The 23421-nt window shown below is 41.7% G+C and overlaps 1 protein-coding gene across 11 annotated transcripts in view; it reads right to left on the reverse strand.

The window, feature by feature from the left end:
* The window catches only part of ULK4 (unc-51 like kinase 4), a 621709-nt gene that overhangs the window by 388813 nt on the left and 209475 nt on the right, over positions 1–23421 (reverse strand). For all 11 annotated transcript variants that reach the window (XM_039461864.2, XM_074406079.1, XM_074406080.1 and 8 more), the window contains 2 exons: positions 11597–11648; positions 11354–11498 (listed from right to left, as the gene is read on the reverse strand). In XM_039461864.2, the coding sequence (XP_039317798.1) occupies positions 11354–11498; positions 11597–11648 (197 nt within the window). The remainder of the gene's footprint in view (positions 1–11353; positions 11499–11596; positions 11649–23421) is intronic.

Here is a 23421-nt window from a genome sequence, read left to right on the forward strand (position 1 = left end):
AGAAATGTAGGTACTTCAAATAAGTGTTAAATATAATTGCACACAGTAAGCCCTATTCTCTTCTGGATTGTCTCTTCAGTTAGACCAACAGCAAATTTTCATTATGAAAGCCTAAAACAGATAAATGACTTCAATAAAGCAACACCCAAGATTTACAAAACATATCCAAAGAACTGAAGTGGTATAATTATCCTGATTGAGAAGGAGCAAATAATATTTAACTTTATGTTCTATTACCTACCACAACTCTCAAACTATCCCAATTTACATTTCAGTAGTTTGTATCAAGAAGGAGATCACTGTACCTAAATGTGCCAATTTCAGCACAGATTCCAAACATTATACAATGAGTAAGTAAAAGAAAGAAGGTAGAATATTATGATACTTTTGATGCAAAAATATCTCAAGTTATATTTTATCTACAAAAGATTTATCAAACATGGAAAACATCCCATGCTTATAGATCAGAAGAATTAATATCATTAAAATGACCATACTGTCCAAAGCAATCTACAGATACAATAAAATCTCTATGAAAATACCAAGGACATTTTTTACAGAAATAGAAAAAGAATCAAAACATTCATATGGAATGACAACAACAGAAAAGGCCAGAAGACTCCTGTTCTCATCCACTTGGTAGTCAAATGGTTCCTGGCAGAGATGGTAATCCCAGAGAAAGGGTGGATGTCTTTTCTAATACTTCAGGAAACAATCTCAGGAAGGAGAATAATGTAATCTTGTTAAGTACCATTAACACCCATGTGCCAGGTGTTTATCACAACTGCTGTGTAATATGAACAGAAGCTCAGTTGTAAGAATAAATCTCAATAAATCTCTTCTGGCTTGCAGTGTTTTTGCAGAAAGATCTGCTGTTAGTCTGATGGGCTTCCATTTGTGGGTAACCCGACCTTTCTCTCTGGCTGCCCTTAACATTTTTTTCCTTCATTTCAACCTTGATGAATCTGATGATTATGTGTCTTGGAGTTGCTCTTCTCGAGGAGTATCTTCGTGGTGTTCTCTTTACTTCCTGAATTTGAATGTTAGCCTGATTTGCTAGGTTGGGGAAGTTCTCCTGAATAATATATCGAAGAGTGTTTTCCAACTTGGTTCCATTCTCCCTCTCTTTCAGGTACACCAGTCAAATGCAGATTGGGTTTTTTCACAGAGTCCCATATTTTTTGGAGGCTTTGTTAGTTTCTTTTCACCCTTTTTTTTCTCTAACCTCATCTTTCACTTTATTTCATTGAGTTGATCTTCATTCTCTGATATCCTTTCTTCCACTTGATCAATTTGGCTATTGATACTTGTGTGTTTGACGAAGTTCTTGTGCTGTGCTTTTCAGCTCCATCAGGTCGTTTATGTTCTTCTCTAAACTGGTTGTTCTAGTTAGCAATGCTCCTTTTAGCTCGGAGGAGTTTGTTATTACCCACCTTCTGCTACTTCTGTCAATTCGTCAAACTCATTCCCTGTCCATTTTGTTCCCTTGCTGGCGAGGAGCTGTGATCCTTTGGAGGAGAAGAGGCATTCTGGTTTTTGAAATTTTCAGCCTTTTTGCAGTTTTTCCCTCATCTTCGTGGATTTATCTACCTTTGGTCTTCAGTGTTGGTGACCTTCTAATGGGGTTTCTGTGTGGATGTCCTTTTTGTTGATGTTGATGCTATTCCTTCCTGTTTGTTAGTTTTCCTTCTTTTTTTGTGTGTTATAATATATATTTATTTTTAACAATCTTATGGTTACAAACTGATAAAATGTGATCTTAGTTGTACATACATGATTAAGAAAGGACTTAGGCATTTTTCTGTTTCTTTTTTAGAAATTCAACGTGCGTTCTGGGTGAATTGTCTATTTATGTATATTACCAGTTTCTTTCTACTGAATCATTTGTTTGCTTTCTTTTTTGTATTTTGTTTACAAACTGTTTATTAGTTGCTTAGTTATCATTTCTTCATTGCATTTATGATATTCTATGTCATATTATTTGTCAGAAATATTAAATTTAAATGCGATCATTTATAAAACTTTAACAAAAGGTTTTAGTTTTATATTTTTTTGTCATCTGTCAATACCCTACCAATTAATTATCAAGCACTCATTCCCATATCTTTGAAGTCTATTTCTAAGTTCATGTGTTTCTTTTTTCTCATTAGACTTTTTATTTACATCCTGAGACCATATTTTAAAAATTAATAGGAAAAGTCAATATCATAAAGTTTTTTTTAACTTGAATGTATCTGTGGGCATTTCAAGTTAAAAAAAAGGCATGGCGCCTTTTGCCTGTAATCCCAGGACTTTGTGAGGCCAAGGCAGGTGGATTGCTTGAATCCAGGAGTTAAAGACCAGTGTTTGCAACATGGCAAGACCTCGTCTCTCAAAACAAATACAAAAAATTGCCCAGGCATGGTGTCACAGGCCTGTAGTCCCAGCCACTTGGGAGGTTAAGGTGGAAACATTACTTGAGCTCTGAAGGTCGAGGCTGCAGTAAGCAGAGATCTCACCACTTCACTCTAGCCAGGCAACTGGAGGGATACCCTGTCTCAAAAAAGTAATAATTATCTATGAATATAAAGAAATTTAGATAACCATCCTAATAGATTTGTTTTAATAATTCTCAGTTTCTAAAATGTATATAGAATTGTATAAAGCAATAATAATAATAATAATAATGTTTTGAAAAGGAATAAAATGGGGAGAGACTTAGATTATTAAGCACTGATAATTTTCAAAAGCTAAATTAATTTTTAAAATATAGTTTTCCTTCTAACAGGCCCCTCTGCTGTAGGTCTGTTGGAGTTTGCTGGAGGTCCACTCCAGACCCTGCTTGCCTGGGTATCACCAGCGGAGGCTGCAGAATAGCAAAGATTGCTGCCTGTTCCTTCCTCTGGAAGCTTCATCCCAGAGGTGCACCTGCCAGATGCCAGTCAGAGCTCTCCTGTATGTGGTATCTGTTGACCCCTGTGGGAGGTGTCTCCCCGCAGGAGGCATTGGGGTCAGGGACCCAAGGTGGCAGTCTGTCCCTTAGCAGAGCTCGAGTGCTGCACTATGAGATCCACTGCTCTCCTCAGAGCTGGCAGGCAGGAACATTTAAGTCTGCTGAAGGTGCTTCCATAGCCGCCCCTTCCCCCAAGTGCTCTGTCCCAGGGAGATGAGAGTTTTATCTGTAAGCCCCTGACTGGGGCCGCTGCCTTTCTTTCAAAGATGTCCTGCCCAGATTGCTGAGCTGTGGTGGGCTCCTCCCCAAAACATTTTTTTAATTAAAAAAATTATCTAAGGAAAGAACAAAAATGAAATACTCTTCTGTATTAGGATTCCTATCAAAGATGGTCAGGCTTATACCTATTTTCACATAGATTGCTTATGGCTAAGGGAGACAAAGCAGCAATACCGAATCATCCCAATGTCCTTTGAGCCACACTGAGAGAAACGAGATAGTCAAACTCGTGACTTTTACTGGACGTTATTCCTAAGGCAGCTAAACAACCCTACAGTGTGTTGCTGCTAACAGAATCCACCTATAAATTCCAATTCCTAAAAGGAAATGCCATTTTAATTTGTAAGTAATCTATTTTTTCTCAGATTCCAAAAAACAAAGCCTGAATAATTTATGAAGTTACTATGGCCCTGATGATTTTACAAGTCACAGGAGAATTACAAAAAAGAAGGGCTGTACTCATTTTCCCCGGGAGAGAAATGTTGAATGCCATACTGTCAAAAAATATTGTAAGCTCATTTATATCAGCAGCATCTCTTTTCAGTACAAACACTCAAAGCTAAAAAACACACATCTAAAACTAAAATATATGTTGGCAAAATGGTTCCGGTCTACCAAAGGCAAATTGCATGGCAACTGTTTCCCACAACTTGCAACATCACTTAAGCCTTGCCTGACTACGCTATTCAAAACAGCCAGCCTCCCCAACTCCCCTTCCCAACACTCACTCTCCCCTCCTAATGGTTCCCAGTTTTCTTTACAGTACTCACAATTAGCTGAAGTCATCCCACATATTCATTTCTTCATTGCTTTGTCTTGCCCACAGGAATGTAAGCTCACTGAGGGGTGAGGATTCACTCTTGTTAACCATTGCATCCCCAGTGCATAGCACACAGAAGTCACTTAATATGTATTTACGGAATTAATTAATTAAAAAAAGAAAAAAAGGAGGCAGTGAAGAAGACTGGAACGGTCTTAAAGTGTATATGCACAATCCCACAATGTAGTATTAATACAAATTAGATTTGCATTCATAAGAGTATTGAAATTGCCACCTCCCCAAGAAAAAGCAATGGTGTTTCCTCAGTGAAAAATCTAGTCCTATGCACATTTAAATACTAAAAGAGAAATGTCCTCACCTTATGTAACAAGTCTCTGAAAAAAAAAGTCCAAACAGTCAGCAGAAGACTACTTTTAGAACTAAGATTTCATTGATAATGACTTTGATATTAAATTCCTGAGAGGTACTGATTTTAATTAATAAGGTCAATTTGGGCTTAAGTTCCATTAAATACTGCCTCTTCTCTTCTGCATAAACCTTTAAAATTAAAACTTGTCTCTCAGCTGAATATAAATCATGGGGTAATTTTCTGAGTATATGTGGTATCTTTCCTCCCAGGAGGGAAAAAAAAATCTTTGCTCATTAATCGCACAGATAACTCAGTTATGACACTGGCATTCCAACCATAGTAAAGAAAGGAAGGTAATAGAATGGAGAGAGCGAGGGCACACACACTGAGCTAAGGGCAAGGTCAAGATCTGAATCCAAACAAGAGCCACAAGATAAAGATGACCATGGCCAGTATCACCAACTTAATAAGTACAGAGTTTCCTCAAGCTGGTGGCAAAATATGAAGTCAGAGTTCAAGCATGTCAAGAATTCACCACACCATTTCCAGCTTGTAGATGGAGGGATTCCGTAAGAAGAAAGTCAGGCAGCACAGATATGGGTACTGTCATCCTACAAATGCACCATGGGTTGAATAACTGCCCCCAAAAAGGTATGTTCAAGTTATAACACCCAAAACACATCCATGTGACCTTATTTAGAAAAAGGGTTTCTGAAGATGTAGCTAAAAACTCAAGATGAGATCACCGTGGGTTAGGCTGGGCGCTGTGGCTCACACCTGTAATCCCAACACTTTGGGAGGTAGAGGTGGGCAGATCATTGAGGTCAGGAGCTGGAGACCAGCCTGGTTGACATGGTGAAACTCTGTCTCTACTAAAAATACAAAAATTAGCTAGGTGTGGTGGCAGACACTTGTAGTCCCAGCTACTTGGGAAACTGAGGCAGAAGAATTGCTTGAACCCAGGAGACAGAGGTTGCAGTGAGCCAAGATCACACCACTGCACTCCAGCCTGGGTGACAGAGCGAGACTCCATCTCAAAATAAAACAAAACACAAAGAAAAAAAAATCATTCTGGATTTAAGATGGGCTCTAAATCTAAATCCAGTGTCAGTGTACCCGTAAGAGAAGGGCAGAGGAAAATCTGAGGCCGGGGCATATGAAAGCAGAAGCACAGCTCGGAGTGAGCCCCCACAAACCCAGCATCGCTGGAAGACACCAGGCACAGAACGGGCCCTCCCTCAGAGCCGCCCGAAGGGACCAGCACCACAGTGCCTGGATTGCAGACTTCTGGCTTCCTGAACTGTCACAGAATGAATTCCTTCTACTTCAAGATAGCTGGTTTATATAATTTGTTATAGGATCACTAAGAAACTAATAAAAACAAGAAGCTGAATTCCATCCACAACCTAAATGAGCCTGGAAGCAGATTTCTCTCCAGAGCCGTTAAACGAGGACTCAGCGCAGGGGGTGCCTTGATTTCAGCTATGTGAGAACCTGAGCAAGAACCCAGGGACAGGGTGGCAGACTTCTGACCTCGGAGCTGTGACCTAATAAATGGGCATTGATTTAAGCCATTAAGTTCATGGTAATTTGTTATGTTTCAACAGAAAACTAACCAAATATTTAGAGTTTAATTTTCTTGTATTATATTAATACTTAGAATCTAAAGTTATATAAAAGTTTTGATGGTAAGTATCCTTTTCTTTTCTTCACCTTAGTGAAAATGTCCTTAATTGAGCAGTACTTCTAAAATGGTGATGGAAGGAGCACTAGAATTCTAAAAGACATCAGTGGTTAGGTCATGGGAAATAGCGTCCTAAGGGCACAGAATGCTGAGAAACCCTGAGCTTTAGGAAGTATGAATTGTAAAACTCAAAACCAAATCAGTTTCAGAAAGAACAGGTTCCCTCCAGATTTACTAACATTATAAAGGCCCAAAGTTTAATAAAGGTGGTTTCAATATAAAATTAGTATCTCAGTAAACATTTTTACACACATGACTTACACACTTCTTCAGTTAAAGAAAAACAAGAGCTTCTGAAATTCTTAGAACTGCCAGAGTAAGTTCTGTGGAAAGGCAAAGGCTATCCTGAGCTTGGTCATTAACGTTTCCAGCAATTAGAAACATGCCTGTGAAATAAGATGCATTTAGCATCAGGTAAGTAAATGAGCTGATGAAGAGAGAACATATTGTCTCTCCAGCTTATTTCACCTGACTCTCAATACCCAGGTTTCTGCAGGAAACAAACTAGCCTGCTTCCTGCCCAGTCTGCTGCCTCTGCCATGGCTTTGCCTATCCCCTTCTTGCCTGGGGTGCCTGCCCCCCTTTTTTTTGAGACAAGGTCTCACTCTGTTGCCCAGGCTGGACTGAACTGGTGCCGTCACAGCTCACTGCAGCCTCGACCTCCCTGGGCTCAGGTGATCCTTCCACCTCAGCCTCCTGAGTAGCTGGGATTACAGGCGTGCGCCACCACGCCCGGCTAACTTCTGTATTCTTTTTCTAGAGATAGGGTTTCACCACATTGCCCAGGCTAGTCTCAAACTCCTGGGCTCAGGTGATCCACCCACCTGGGCCCCCCCAAAGTGCTGGGATTACAGGCACGAGCCAGTGTGCCCAGCAGCCCCACTGGTTTCCTCTCCAGCCACACCCAGGTTTCAAAGTCTAACTCAAATACTGTCTCTTTACAAATGGTATTGTAACCCACATGTGATAGGCTGTAAGCAAATATGTTGAAGTTCATTGTTTAGAAAGTAAAGCATGCACATTGAGAAAGGGCAATGATTTTTTGAAATTAATGCATCAATTTAAATAGTAATCAGTTCATTCACGGTATTTTGATAGACATTGTGATGGTTAACTTGATGTGTCACGTTACTCAATACGTAGGGTACTCAGACATTTGGTCAGGCATCACTCTGGGTGTGGCTGTGACGCTGTTCCTAGATGAAAGTAACGTTTGCATCAGTACACTCAGGGAAGCAGACGGCCCTTCCTACCATAGATGGATCTCATCCAATCCATCAAAGACCTGAATAGAGCAAAAAGGCTGAGTTAGAGGGAACTCCTCGTGCCTGGCTGCCTTGAACTGGGACATAGGTCCTCTTTGCCTTTTAACTGGAACAGAAACGTTGGCTCCTCTTCAGCCTTGAGCTTGCCAGCTTTCAGACAGCAAGGACACCACCACAGGCTCTACTTTTGATTCCTGCTCTGCATTTGTGTGTATTGCTTTCTTATGCATTCTTTAGTAATATTTTGCAGTTAAGTCTGTTTGCAGCATGTAATTTTGTCTGTCTCCAGCTTGTCAACCGCAGACTTTGGGACCTCTCAGCCTCTGTAACCATGCAAGCTGATTTCTTAAAACAAATCTTTATTTCACACACGCACGTGTACGCGCACGCGCGTGCACACACACACACACACACACACAGAGCTCCTATTGGCTCTGTCTCTCTGGAGAGCCATCATATTGAGATTTATTCTTACAACTGAGCTTCTGTTCATATTACACAGCAGTTGTGATAAGCACCTGGCACGTGGGTATTACATGGTACTTAACAAGATTACATTATTGTCCTTCCTGAGATTGTTTCCTTAAGTATTAGAAAAGACATCCACCCTTTCTCTGGGATTACTGTCTCTGCCGGGAACCATTTAACTACCAGGTGGATGAGAACAGGAGTCTCTCTGAGAACAAAGCGGAGCAGACGTAGGCAGAGCAAAGAGATGGCCAGAAAGACATATCCATGGAGTATCACAGCCGGAAACCCAGCCCTAAATCCAGCTGTGTCCATGGAGTATCACAGCCAGAAATCCAGCCCCTAAATTCAGCTGTATCCATGGAGTATCACAGACAGAAATCCAGCCCTAAATCCAGCTGTATCTATGGAGTATCACAGTCAGAAATCCAGCCCTAAATCCAGCTGTATCCATGGAGTATCACAGACAGAAATCCAGCCCCTAAATCCAGCTGTACCCATGGAGTATCACAGCCAGAAATCCAGCCCCTAAATTCAGCTGTATCCATGGAGTATCACTGCCAGAAATCAAGCCCCTAAATCCAGCTGTATACACAAGTCTTGGACTTCTCAGTCATGTGAGCAAACAAATTATCTTATAAGTTAATCTGAATTGGATGTTACTTGCAAATAAAGTCCTGACTAATGAAATGCTTCCCTGTGCAAGCTGGGGTGCCTACCGCACATGTGCCTGAAAAGAGTGTCACCTTGGCTTTATTAAAAGTATTGTTTAAGGTCAAAAGAGGGCTAAACCTTAAAAAATATATATAAATATAAACGACAGTGTGTCTACATGCTAAACTGAAGTGGGTGCTATATAGTTCCCATGGACTCTAGTAACTTCTTAATTCTTAAGCTATTATATTTATATACTCAATGGCGAGAACACGGATTTTCCATTATTAGTATTTCTAAACTTATTATTACCAAGAGTTATCTTCAAAGATCAAACTCCTTGCCAAGGTTCTAGTTTTCCAGAGTCAAAGAAGTTAAATGAATGTGTTACTTATATTTCATTTACAATTTTTTTACATTACTTCCATTAGCCCCTGCTATATACGCCAGGAAGGCACAATAAACATTGTCTATTTTAATGGCCAATTCATTTCTCTGAAGTATGTACCGTTACTATTATTGTCCTATTATGATCTTCACTTTAAAGATGAATATGAGATTAAAATAATGAGCCTGATAATAATAGTGATAGTACTAAACACTTGTCAGGAGGGTACCATTTGCCATACACTGTACTAAGTGTTTTAAAAGAAGCACCCTATTTAATCTGGACAATGATCATCTGAGGTAGGTACTACTCTAACAGATGAGGAAACGGAGGCTTGGGGACTGAAATCAGAGCCAAGGCTTACCCTCTACAACAAAATCAGTCTGAAAGCTTTGCAAACATTCCACAGCACATCCAAATAAATTCCATACTGTTATCTGAAGTGCGTTTCAAGTTGTTCAATAGAAACTTGAACTCATCTACATTTATGTTCTTGAACTATCATGTGGTTTACATTTACATGTTCCTCTTTAATTCCTTATCTCTGGAAAAAGTACAGACTCACACTAAAGGAAATCTTTAATCCCGACTCAAATCAGTAACACAGGATCACTGAATTCGAGTTAAGACTTTTTATTACAAACTGTTCCGAAACCGGGCAGACTTCAGATATACAGAAATGTGGTTTCAGATTAACAGAGCTGCAAAAAATCTATGACTAGACTGTGAAGTCCTGTTTGAGTAAATCTGATCCCTACTGTGTAGGGGAGACAGCTCAGGTCCTGAAAATGCTTCTCCACAAGTTTTTACATAGCATATATCCAAAGCACATATTTTCTTTTTGTTTTTGTTTTTTTCTTAAAAGACAGAGCCTTGCTATGCTGCCCAAGCTGGCCTAGGCAATCTTCCAGTCCCAGCTTCCCAAGTACCTAGGACTACAGGCATGAGCCACTGAACTCGGCTCTCAAAGAACATCCTTTAAGTACCACATTTTGTGCAAAAACTATGTTTAAGGTATTTCCTTTTCTGAAAGATGCTTATAATTACATATGAATACTTTTCAAAACTTAGAATGCACTAAAAGCATTAATCCCATTAGAGAAGGGTATAATCATTTATTGAATTCATGTAAGTACAATGCACAGATACACATTCATACATCACGAATGTAACTGAAAAGGTTCTTATTGACAGCTCGTCACTGAGCAAACTCCATGTGACCGTTTCAGAACTTTTTCATATAGATAATTGTCTTACTTTGGGCATCAAAAGTATTCTTACAGTACATGTTAATTATTAGAGTGCTCCCTGAAACCAACCGCAGAAGTGTAAAAGGAAAAAAGAAACAAGAGTCTGGCCTATCAATCAAGCCATTACAGACCAAGCTCCAGCCAGTCAAGACGGGCTCCCCCAGACACTGGAAGGCTGAGGGTGGACACAGAACACCCACACGCTTAGGGAAAGGCACCTTCCTCAACCAACTTGTGTGGCTGAGTGCTTCATCTACAGCAACTGGCAATTTCAGTTATTTGGGTTTTCTTTAATGTGAACCTCATATGATACGAGAGAGTTCAAACTCTTAACGTTGGCCAAAATCGGAATGCAATTCCATCAGTTTCTTTATTATGATCATTATTATTTTTTTTTAATGAGGACAGCAGATCTTAAGAAGTTGCAACAACAGAGGGAAGCATTCAGTTAAGCTGTCTTTCCTGCAAACCTGCCAAGCTGACCCAGACTGCGGCCCAGGCCCTGAAGAAAGCCATGATCAGGTAGCGTATTAATGCGTGATATACAATCTAGCATTTGTTTAATTTTGCAAAATCTTCTTTAATACTGACATGTAACCTATAGGTTTTGGAACTAACTTTGATAAAATTGACAGCGTCCCCTCAACTATACGGTGGCATTCTGGAGCTCTGCACGTTTGCACTGGGTGGTCTCAGGAGTCATCCTGTTGTGTGTTTGCTCTACGAGTGGTGGAGTGAAAGAACAGAAACCCCTTTCTCATCATGAATACTCATTACCTGTTCCACCTCCACCCAACCCCTGAGAAAGTCCTGCTCATCACTAAACCTAACTTCAGTTCCAGGAGTTTGGGGAAAGGGATTACCGCTACCTCTATTATATCTGAGTAGAACCAGGAGAAGTCTCAATTTCATGTTTCCATAGTCTTGTAATATTGATCTTGAATCATAACCCTTACCCCTTGAGCCATGAACACCTTTACATCTGTATATCTTCAAAATCATGTTTCTGGCAGAAAACAGATTAAGCTCTACATGGATGTCTGTGAAGAACTGCGATTCTCCCGAGTCTTCTGCAGGCTAACAGTTACTGCATCCGTCTCTAAACTTTTTTTACCATGAGTACACAAGCACATGTGTATAAATAAGGACGTGAAGACCCCAACGCCGTCACTGAACCTAGTTCCACAGAAGCTTCCTGGAGAGCCTACCCTTCCCTGCATGAATACAGCCGCATGATACTTACTGGGGAAGTAAGACGTCTCGAATGAGAGACAGAAGACTGCTGTCAGAGTCGACACCGGCCTCCTCCTTGCCATCCCCAAACTCCTGGTTCACAAGCAGAGATGCGGTTTCTGAGAGCAACCGCAAGCTGAAGAGTCTCCACTCCACTGGGGAAAAACACAACGCCAAGAACGTGACTCCATGGAGACAGAATGCAAACGGAACGTGCAGCTGATGGAATTGTTGCCGGTGTCATCACACTTACCATTCTGGCTTTGAACCAAGGACACCAAGGGTGGCAGGATATACTCAACGACCTAAAAGAAAGCATGCAGAAGACTCAGTTCCAATCTCCATCCGCAAAAAACTGCTATCAGCCACAAACTACATTTTTTCCACAGACAGGATCCCTAATCAAAGGAGTAGGAAAGCAATGGCTAAGTTTATCCCGGATTTAAGCTCTCCATGACATTTCATAAACCACCAAGTTCATTTAACACTAAAAAAGTCGTCAGGTCAAAATGGCATCATGAAAATCAAAACAGCAATTTCTCAAAACCTTCAGGGTCTACGAAAGGAACTTCAGAATGTAATGCAAAATCTAGTCGGCACAGGTTGGCACGAAACCATCAAATTAATATGTGCAAGCTGATGATCATACATCAAGTTTAACCTAAACAACAATCAAAATGTTGGGGAAAAAAGAGACACAGAGTCCCCATGTTTTATCAAATATGTCGAACAACTGCAAGTTCAGCCTGGTTATTTTTAGGAACAGACCCCAAAGATGTAAATCCATACCCAAACCACCCCTGTGAGCTCCTAGTGACATTACAGCACAATCAAACGCGGTGTGAAACTTAACCCCCAAAAACAAGTATTTTCCTCCAAAATACCAGTAAAGAAAGAATAAATCCCTACTCTAGTCTAAGGATGAAAACGACTTTCATTTGATGAACTATTTTAGTGACAATAAACAAAATTCCCAACGTTTGTGTACTCGTTCTCTCTATATGATAAAAGAGCATGAGAACCTGTGCACAGCCAGGTGACACCTTGCTGTCCCTACCAACCAAACAACGTCCCACATAGGCAAGAATCTCCATACGTGCTTGGTGGCCATCTGTATTAACATGTTCTGTCCCCACTTGATATAGGAAATGTATATGCAATAGTGTATCTCGTTATTTTTAGAAGAACCCTAAGAACCAGCTGTGTTTTGTTTACCCTCTTCCAATAAGTGACGTCTGATCACATCATCCAAAGCACAGATATCGTGCTCCACCAAAGTATTTTGAGAACTCCAAACTTGTAGTTATGTGTAAAGCAAAAACTCTGCAAAGGAAAGAAATACATACTGCTATCGACGATGCCAACATGAACAACAGCTATCCTAAAGGCTGAAGACTGTTTATACATACTGCTATCGACGATGCCAACATGATCAACAGCTATCCTAAAGGCTGAAGAGTGTTTATATATACTATCGACGATACCAACATGATCAACAGCTATCCTAAAGGCTGAAGAGTGTTTATATATACTGCTATCGACGATACCAAAATGATCAACAGCTATCCTAAAGGCTGAAGAGTGTTTATATATACTGCTATCGATGATACCAACACGATCAACAGCTATCCTAAAGACTGAAGAGTGTTTATGTATACTGCTATCGACGATGCCAACATGATCAACAGCTATCCTAAAGGTTGAAGAGTGTTTCTATATACTGCTATCGACGATGCCAACATGATCAACAGCTATCCTAAAGGCTGAAGAGTGTTTATATATACTGCTATCGACGATACCAAATGATCAACAGCTATCCTAAAGGTTGAAGAGTGCATATCAGGAGAGGAGTAAGACTGAAACAAATGATCTAAGTACCCATCTTAAGAAATTCAAAAACAATTAAACATGGCCAGAAAAGAAAGCCTGTCAGACAGAAGAACACAGAAAAATCAACAGCATTTATGACACAGTAGGAACGAGGCTTGGCCCCAGCTCACCCTTACCAGAGCATTCTTTTATACACATTCTTTCACACATTTCCCTTAATCACAAACCCACACCACTGCCTCACTGACGCCTTAACCACCAACCCCAAGGCTTTAGTCACGCTCTGTTCTTCTACGCTCCCACGTTTAACCATGCCTTTTACTTAAGGAATTCCAGTAACTGGCCTTGGAGATCCAAAACAAACCGTGGGGTGTCCCCCTCAGGAAGAAAGGATAGCTTTGTGCCATTGGCCAGACCACCAGGTGGTCCATTTCTTAAGATAAACATCGCAACCAGCTGTGCTGACCTGCACCCTGACGCTTCACGGTCCGCTTTGCCCAGCCCAGCCTGCATACCCTACCCTATTTATCAATTCCTGCACTTTGCCTAATAAAAAATTCCAATCAGCTCTTCAGACAGGCAGTCAGGGAATTCTCTCTCTCTCATGATGCTTCCCTTATGTCCGGGCATGAGCTCCAATGAAGCCTTGTATGGGAAAACTCTTTTGGCCTTGTCAATTTCTAATGCACTGAGAGCCAAAGGACCATGGTCAGTAACATTTATATGTACTTACAACAGCCAATTAAATAACTCAAAAAATATCCCACTTACAACAGCAATATCATGATCCTAGCAAGAATATATATGTTGATATAAATGTATATGTGTGCATATTTGTGTGTGTGTGTGTGTGTGTGTGTGTGTGTGTTGTGTGTGTATACCTAAATCCATATATTCACAAGTACTATAGTCATTGATGGACTTCTGGATTCTAGACCAACATGTAAAGAGCTTGGAAATCATCCCAACCAACCATACCACAAAGAAAAGGCTGAACAAACTAAAAATCAACAACTTTTCTTAGATACGTCAAATAACTGAAGTCATAGGAAACCACCAACCCCAAAACCAGAGGGACGAGCAAATTTGGAAAATCACAGCTTACCAGGAGCAGGACCCGCCACCGGAGCCACCAGAGCAGCACATAAAGGGTGATGGACTGACTGCTGGAGACTGAGCATGGACTAGCTCAAGAGATTAGAAACTCCTGGAGACCCAGCCTCAGGGGAGCCCCTAAGTGTTACCGTCAGGAGCTCCCCACCAACACTTCTCAGAGTGAACGTGCAAAAATCTCCTCGTACTTCAGTAACGGAAGAGGAAATTTACTATTTTGAAGTATGTCCAGAGCATTGTTTAACAAAGGTCTGGACTCAAGGGAAACTATTGTACAACAGCCTAACTTAATGGGGTTTTAGCAGAACTTAACTCCCTGGGCAAGGGAAATACCCAACTCCAGGCCCCTCTAGCCTTGTCTCACCTACAGTGGCAGGTTGGGGACGCTAAGAAGCACTTGTGAAGGTCACAGCCTAGGTACTAACTAAAACAGTAAGTCCTAATCACAGGACTATACAACACCCCTTCCCCCACCGCCTTACCATAACATCAACATGGGTTCAGTATAACACAGTCTTACAACTGACACAGGTGGTATTTAAGACAGAGTTCTTTGGAGGGAACCCCAAAGACAACAGGAGAGAAAACAACTCAGTTACTAGAGGAAATTTTAGTCTCTGAAACCTACAACTATCACAAACAACAAACACAGCCTAGCTCCTGGCCTTTGATAAACATAAAACCTCACACGAAAGGCCCATTTACCTACGTTCAGTCCACCTGAAACATTGTGCTGGAATGAAATTTTCAAAGTGCTAAGAGAAAAGACACCAACCTAGAATTCTGTATGCGATGAAAAATTATCCCTCAAAATTGAAGGAGAAATGAAGACTTTCTCATAGACAAAAACTGAAGAAATTTTTCACCAATAAATTTGCTTTGTAAGAAATATTTAAAGAAATTGTTCAGAGTGAAGGGAAACTGTATATCAGGAATATATCTCTACATAAAGAAAACAAGAATGTTAGAGAGTGAATAAATGAAAGTAAAATATAGTCTTTAATAAGAAGACTCAGAGAGGCCAATTCTCTAAAAATTAATCTATAATTCCAACACACACGCACAAAAATCTAACAAGGTTTTCAAACCCCTCATATGGACTCTGCAATATATATGGAAAGCAGAGGTTCAAGAAGAACAGAAAACTGCCCAGGTACGGTAACTCATGCCTAGGAGCCACTTTGGGAGGCTGAGCTGGGCAAAGCACTTGAGGTCAGGAGTTCGAGATCAGCCTAGACAACATGATGAAACCTCATCTCTATTAAAAATGAAACACTTAGCCAGGCATGGTGGCATGCACCTATAATCCCAGCTACTTGGGAGGCTGAGGTGGGAGAATCGCTTGAACCGGGGAGGCGGAGATAGCAATGAGCTGAGATTGTGCCACTGAACTCCAGCCTGGGCAACTGAGACTCTGCCTCAAAAAAAACCAGAAAACTTCCAAAAAAGCTTGGGGAAAGGATGGCTAACTCTAACAAGTTTCCACATTTACTCTGATGGGAATAAAATGCTACAAGCACAGAGCTAGACAAGATCAATGGAACAGAACAGGGAGTCTAGAAACAGACACACATGGAAACTTGGAAGTGGACACAGTACTACCAACGGGGTGTATCAGTCATCAGTCCATTCTCATGCTGCTATACAGAAATATCCGGGACTCAGTAGTTTATAAAGGAAAGAGTTTTGATTGACTCACAGTTCCACATTGCTTGGGAGGCCTCAGGAATCCTACAGCCATGGCAGAAGGCAAAGGAGAAGCAGGCACCTTCTTCACAAGGTGGTAGGAGGGAGTGAGTCCCGAGGAAAGGGGGAACGCCCCTTACAAAACCAGTAGATCTCATGATCACTCACTAACGCTGGAGCAGCATGGGGGTAACCGCCCCACAATTCAGCTACCTCCCACCGGGGATGTAGGGACACGTAGGGATTATGGGAACTACAATTCAGGATGAGATTTGGGCAGGGACTCAGCCAAACCATATCAAAGGAAATTTAATAAAATAATACAATATATGTCCATATAAATCTCACAGGTTATTTTCTCTCTCTAAATGACAGGGAAATCTGTGTGACTGATACATCCCAACGTTTACACAAACATTGTATGCAGACCCACATCAGATACATACAGAGACACACAAACATGAAAAGTAACTATTTAGATGAGCTGACACAGCACGTAGGTAAAGGGATTTTGCCACTGCCACTATCAAAATTTCATAGCTATTAAGGGCTAGGAAAGAAAAGACCCGATTTATAAGTATGTATTTACACAAATATAAAATAACCAATAGCATATAAATCGGGATATGGAGAAAATCCAGGTTTCATGGAAGAGGCCGAGGTGCATGTTACTGTTGCTGCTGTTGCTTTGTGTTTGATCAGCAGAAATAAACAGTTACTAAGAGTTAGCTTTCGAGGCCTGAATTAAGAGTCATGGAATGACTTGGGCCTTCTTTTATTTATTTATTATTTATTTATTTAGAGAAATTTATTTTTACCTTAATTTGAAAATGTACAGATGAAAATTAAAACAATCATCTAGATAATAATCCAGAGGACACCAGACAAAGATAAGAAAGTAACTTGAAATTAAAAGAAAAAAAAATTTGCTCAAGTGACATATTGAGCAAAAGTTCCAGCCTCAGCCTCTGGCCCCAAATCCCTTGAGGTGACACCACAGGAGGACTGCTGTGAAGCGAGAGAGCTGCTCCCAGGGTACCCGAAGTAAGGGCAGCGCTGGGCCAGAACAGAAAGGGGCTCTTGGAAACACAGCAAGCATGACTACTTGGCGAGCATCAGGAAAAATTTGTTCTTTTTAAAAAATATTTTTTTATTTCAATACATATACTTTCCTAGAGAACTGTATGCATTTTATTTATTTTCTGCATTTAAAAACATCATTCTGAGGCTGGGCACAGAGGCTCTTACTTTGGGAGGCTGAAGTGGGAGAACTGCAAGAGCCCAGGAATTCCAGGTTACAGTGAGTGTGAGTGCACCACGGCACTCCAGCCTGGGTAACAAAGCTGTCTAAACTAATTAATTAGGTGTGGCACGGTGACTCATGTCTGTAATCCCAGCACTTTGGGAAGCCAAGGCAGGTGGATCACAAGGTCAAGAGATTGAGACCATCCTGGCCAACACGGTGAAACCCCATCTCTACTAAAAATACAAAAATTAGCTGGGCATGGTGGCGGGCACCTGTACTCCCAGCTACTCAGAAGGCTGAGGTAGAAGAATCGCCTGAACCTGGGAGGTTGAGGTGGCAGTGAGCTGAGATCACACCACTGCACTCCAACCGGGAGACAGAGTGAGACTCCGTCTCAAAAAAAAAAAAAAAACTAAATTAAATTTAAATAATACATAAATAATAAAAGCATCATTCTGAGAATGCATCCATAGGCCTCATCAGACTCCCAAAGGCTTCCAAGGTACAAGGATCTTTAATGCAACGATTAAATTCCCTTAACAGTAGCCAGAATGGGGCAGCAGAAACTCAGTGAAATAAACTCATGAAGAAATCAGTGTCCAATGTCAAGAAAACCACTCTGCTGGGTTGACTAGCTTCCTGTACCTTCCCATGTAAGGATACAGAGGGCAGGGCCTGTACAATATTTCTGGCCAATCCCCATGTCTTGAAAAAAGGACTACCTTCACCAAAGGAAAAAAAATCTAACAAAAGGGCCATCAAGATAAAGATACTTTCAAATAAGAACTTCTGATCAGAGTGCTTCAAATGCTAGCCCAACACCTCCGAAGGGTATATCCCTGACAATGTACTTGACAGGTAAAGCATCCTTTCCACCAGCTCCCAAGCACACCCCGAGACTGAGACAGCCCAGGCAACGCTCCTTCCTAACCACCTGTCCACAGGGGCTGGGCGAAGGGCTGGACTCTCAGCCCAAGGCTAAGGTGAAGGGAGGTGGACGCAAACACGATTCTTTCGGCCGACAACACTCACTCCCCACCCAGCAGTTAACACCTACGTGCCTTCAAGACTTAGGTCAAGAACTGCCTCCTCTTAAAATCATCCCCAGACCCTGTTAGAGTAAACAGGGCTCCCAGCATGCCCGGTGCACCCGCCAATACAGCAGTCTTCAAACGGTGCTCCAGTATCGGTCCTCCCCTCCCTCCTCATCCCACCCCTCCCCCAACAGAGAAGCCATCCAGAGTAGGACCTGACTCCGGCTCACTACTATCTTCTCAAAGATGGTAGAGCCCAGCATGGTGGCTCACACCTGTAGTCCCAGCTACTTAGGAGGCTGGGGTGGGAGAACTGCTTGAACCCAGTTGTTTGAGACCAGCCTGAGCCATAGAGTGGAACCCCATCCCTAAAAAATGAATAAACAAACAAATAAATGGTTTACAAAAGGCACCCACTAAGAATATATGAGTAATGAATATATGAGTAAACCAAATAGCCAAAAAGTTTTATTTAGGCCACTTTTTACCTCATTGCTGTAACTCTGCTCATACTATTTTTTTAAGTACGAATTAAGATACTTTTTAAAAGACTGAACTTATAAAATTATTTGTTTGTGGTACCAAATGCCAGTTTCTTTAGAACGAAACAAAACCTTATTTGCTTTTGTATCCTGGTTAGCAGCTGAGGTTACCCTAAACTTTGAGTTTCAAATAAAACCATCCGCCCTACATGCTATAAGCAATTCAGTGTCCTTTCCAAGGTTTCTGGGAATTTGCAGAGGCTGATTCACTTTCCCACGGTTCACTGCCAGCTCTGAGTTTCTACCTCACTTATCTGCTTTTTACCTGCTCCTGCCCGGTGTTTGCTTCTGGGAGACTGAATATACTGGTGCTACCCAGACTGTACATGACAATGGAACTCTAACCCATGACCTCCACAGAAAGCAGGAGGAAGGGCAGGACCACAGCCTCTGTAGCAATCAGCCCGGGATGCTTAGGACGTAGTCCACGACTGTCAGCTTCAGTACTTTTTGTTCTCGTCCAAATTAGGGCCAGCTAGAGAAAGCCGAGTGCATGCCCCTAACCAGTCACATAGGATGTCCTGCTTCTACGGCGCCCACTTCCAGATTCCCCCACCAGGAGCCTCCAATCCGGGCACACTGAAGTCTTTCCTTTCCCACTCCCCTCCTTGCCTTTAAGTCTCTGCCAAAGGCCAGTGGTGTTGGCCAGCTTCTCTGCTGTAGCAGCTCTGAAAAAACCGCCTGCCTGTTCTCATTTGGTGGGTCTTCGTTGATTTCTACCCACCGGTGAAAGTCACAGAATATAGCCCCTTTTTTAATCATTCATTTGAGAGGACTCACAAATTCTTGGTATGCACACCAGACTTTATTGAGAGTCTGGAGTGACTGAGGTTATACTGCAGCAACACCAACTGAAGTCTACCCACTTTTAATCATCTCCAATCATTGACAACTTTAATTTTTCTCACAGGCCTTCGTCCTTCACCTGCTCTGGGCTCCTGCCCTGCGCCTCACCTTCTGGCTTCTAGGCAGCCTTTCCCTTGGTTCCTGCCTCCTTTCCTCTTTTCTTAGCTCTCCCACCAACCAACGCATTTTTATTTCTTACACAGAAAAATTTTAGCTACTCTGCTACCCCCATCTCTTCCTTCATCCAGGGTTCGGGGCCACTCCCCAATCCTACCTACAAAAGAAACAGAGGCTCAGTTCAGACCATCCATGGCCTCACAGCTACAGAAGGGCCAGGCATACGTTTCCAGCTAACAGCTTTTCTCTGCCTTCAACCAGACCACTTTCCAGGACAGAGCACCTACGTGCAGAAGGGAGGTCCTTCCCTCATAATCCAACCTCATGCTGTTACAGCAGGTAGAAAGGCAGACATGAGCAGAACAGAAGGGGCCCCCAGCCCAACCAGGAACACCAGGCAACATCAGGTGACAGGCGGTTGTTACTGTCACTCTAATCGGTCACAAGTCAGTGCCAGGGAAAGGCAGTCTCCCAATAGATAGAAACACCTGGAACTGGAGAGCAGAAGCTTCCCGATGAGGTCTCAGGAGTTAGGTGACTGGGCTCAATGCATGCTAAGAGGCAAAATGGCAGAGTTTGACTGGCACAGGACCTTCTAGGAACGTTCTAGAGGTAAGGGAAGAACTGCTTCAAGCGAGCACGTGTACAACTTAACACAGTGAGCATGCAGCCCCCGAAAGTTCTGGAAGCCACTGCACATGTGGACAACCTGCCCCAAGGGAAGAATCAGGGAGAAGAGATGAGACCCAGGAAGCATGTGGCATTTAAAGCCCAAGTCCAAGGTCAAACCACAAACTTGAATCTCTCAAGGTGCCCACCTGGCCCTCTTCCAATGGTACTTCACTTCCTTTTGTTTCTGCTATGAAGCTTTTAAATAAACTTTCACTCTGGCTCTAGAACTTGCCTTCAGTCTGCCTACACCCCTCAGCTGAATTCTTCTTCTGAGGAGGCAAGAACTGACACTGTTCAGACTCGTACAGATGTGCTGCCACCACCAGGACCTCCGCCCAGAGATGGGAGATTCTCTCTTCCAAATATCCTTTTAAACAGTAGTATCTATTTATTTATTTCCTTTAGCATCCATTGATTCTTGTCTAATGTTGTGGCTAAACTGTCTCAGGACCTGAGAAATTTGAAAGCTGGTAACATCCGGAATGAGTTCATTCTATACTTACTGACTAATCACGTTACATGACGTCTCCGGATTTAAAAGAACAAATGGAGAGTGCAGTCTGATACACGGTGAACCTCAATCTGCATTTTGAGAAGTCAGATTAAAACTGTACGCTTGAATGGCAACCCAACACCAAACAGCAAGAATGCAGCAAGACAAGAAAGAACAGAAAAAGGACAAAGCCCTAACAATTATCTTCATTAAATCACTTCTAAGTCACAGTGACAAAACCATGACGACAAAATGTGACACAGTATGTGACAGTGAACATGTTCTAAACCTTCAAAGGGGCATGGCTCTGCCCACTGGTACTAGGTCAGCTTTTTAAAGAGACTGAATCATTGAGACAATCGACAGTGAGTACCTTTCTGCTGTGGAGTTCACTAATTTGCTCACCAATGTTCTGCCCTTCCAGAATCTTCCACAGATTTTATATACATATATATCATATATTTATATACACTACTATATGCTATATATTTTATAGCATGTATACTCATATAATTAATGGTATTAAAATAAATACAATTGCATCCTAATCAAGCTCCTCTGTACCGGTGACCTCCACTATAAAATTTCATCACTAATTATTTATTTTAGTGTAGGCATAATACACTTACATGGAATAATCCAAGGAATTTTAATAATACTAGCAATATTGATTTCTTACAGATATTCACTTGTGCAAGTTCATTTGTCAGCGTGTTCTAAAAGCAGAGACCTACTGAACTCTTTTTGAAAATGGAAATTCCCAAGGCGGGTGACTTTTATTTTTTGCTCAAAAACTAGGACCCCCACCCATTTTTTTTAAGTGTGTGAATATATATGCCCATCAGTTTCTGTGTCTTTCAGTTTCTCTGCATGTTAATGATTCTCAATGGCATGTCCCAAATGAAATGAATGTCTATGACTTAGGAATGCTAAGAGAGGTCTGGGACATTTAAGCTGAACAACAGCAAATGCATTTGAAAGATAGAAATGACACTTGCTTCACTAAACCTTATTTCACTTGTTCTTAAAGTTACTGTTGCCCAAGATTGATGCTTTGTTTAAATCTTCTTTGCAATATTAAATAGCTATAAAAATGCTAAGAATTCCCATGGTCACATTAGGTGGGTAACACATTATTGGCAAGACGGTGTCAAAACAGGCATTCTCATACATTGCTGGTGAAAAGACGATGGGAAAAGCCTACATAAGGGACTCTGGAAGTACCTAGCAAAAGTACAAGTACCTTTACCCTTGGATCCCAACATCACCTTTCTAGTGATTAAACTGCCAAATCGCAATCTACCCTGAAGATACACCTCCAATAGGAACGTGAACAGGAACAAGGTTATTTCTTGCTTAAATCACAAATATTAGCAACTACCTAGAGAGCCAAACACCGGTGGAATACTATACTGTTTTAATAAGTAGTGAGAAAGCGCTCTATGAACTGATATGGAGTAATTTCTAACGCTCATTATTAAATGAAAAGGTAAACTGCAAAAGAACATATATGTTACATTCCGTGCAAGAAGGAAAAATAAGAAAGCAAATACTCACTTTACAGAAAGAAATTATTAAAAGGATAAACCAGAAAACAACAAAGTAGGTAATCTATGGACTAAGGAGTGTGACAGAATGGATGGGGTAGAACGGATGTGTATTTCAGGGAAGGGGGTGACGCTGCTCTGAATACATCTTCCACAGTTTTGACTTTTTGGAAGCACATTCATGTTCTACATATTTAAAAAAATCAAAAGCAACAAAAGAGGAAGGAGCAAAAGAAACCCTAAAATTGAAAGCAAATGGACACCAATCAACTGTGCTTCAAACAAATACTGTAACTGCACTAGGAGTAGGGAAGGGAGCTGAGCCAGGCACCGTATGAACACAGTATTGACTGCATCCCCCCAAGTGCTGCTTGGCAGTGAGAAGAGCTTGGAAGGCAAGGAATTCTGCAAACACACCCTGACTTCATTTGGTTTATTGCGGTAGTGGTTTCAGTGAAGCAATTCCATGACAATTTCAGATGTATCACAGGATTAAGCAAAGGAGAAAATGTGCTGATGATGCTGGAAGCCAAAACTTCCACAAAGGGACACACGAGTACAGAATGGGTGAAGGCGGGAACAAACCATGTAGGGGCTGAACATGAAGACAGCAGTGTGAACTCACGAATCCAAGCATATGTGTGTGTGTGTGTGTGTGTGTGTACAGGCACGTGTGTGTAAGGATGTACAGCTGTCCCTCGGTATCTGCAGTGGACTGGCTCCAGGGAGAGAACGATGTGTCAACACATGACTGTGTGGGAGCACAGCACAGTAGGGGCTATCACGGTGGGTGTACAGAAAGCAATGGACCCCAGAGCAGGGAGGGCCTTTCTCTGCTGGGTAGGCAGGAGAGTCTCGCAGAAGGGGCTTCTGAATGGGGCTTTGAGAGAAAAGGAAGAGGGGGCAGAGCAGACAACCTGACTTGGGGGATGAGAAGTCTAGGTTCACACAG

The sequence above is a fragment of the Saimiri boliviensis genome, chromosome 9 (genome assembly GCF_048565385.1).
Source record: "Saimiri boliviensis isolate mSaiBol1 chromosome 9, mSaiBol1.pri, whole genome shotgun sequence".
In the NCBI taxonomy this organism is placed as follows: domain Eukaryota; kingdom Metazoa; phylum Chordata; class Mammalia; order Primates; family Cebidae; genus Saimiri; species Saimiri boliviensis.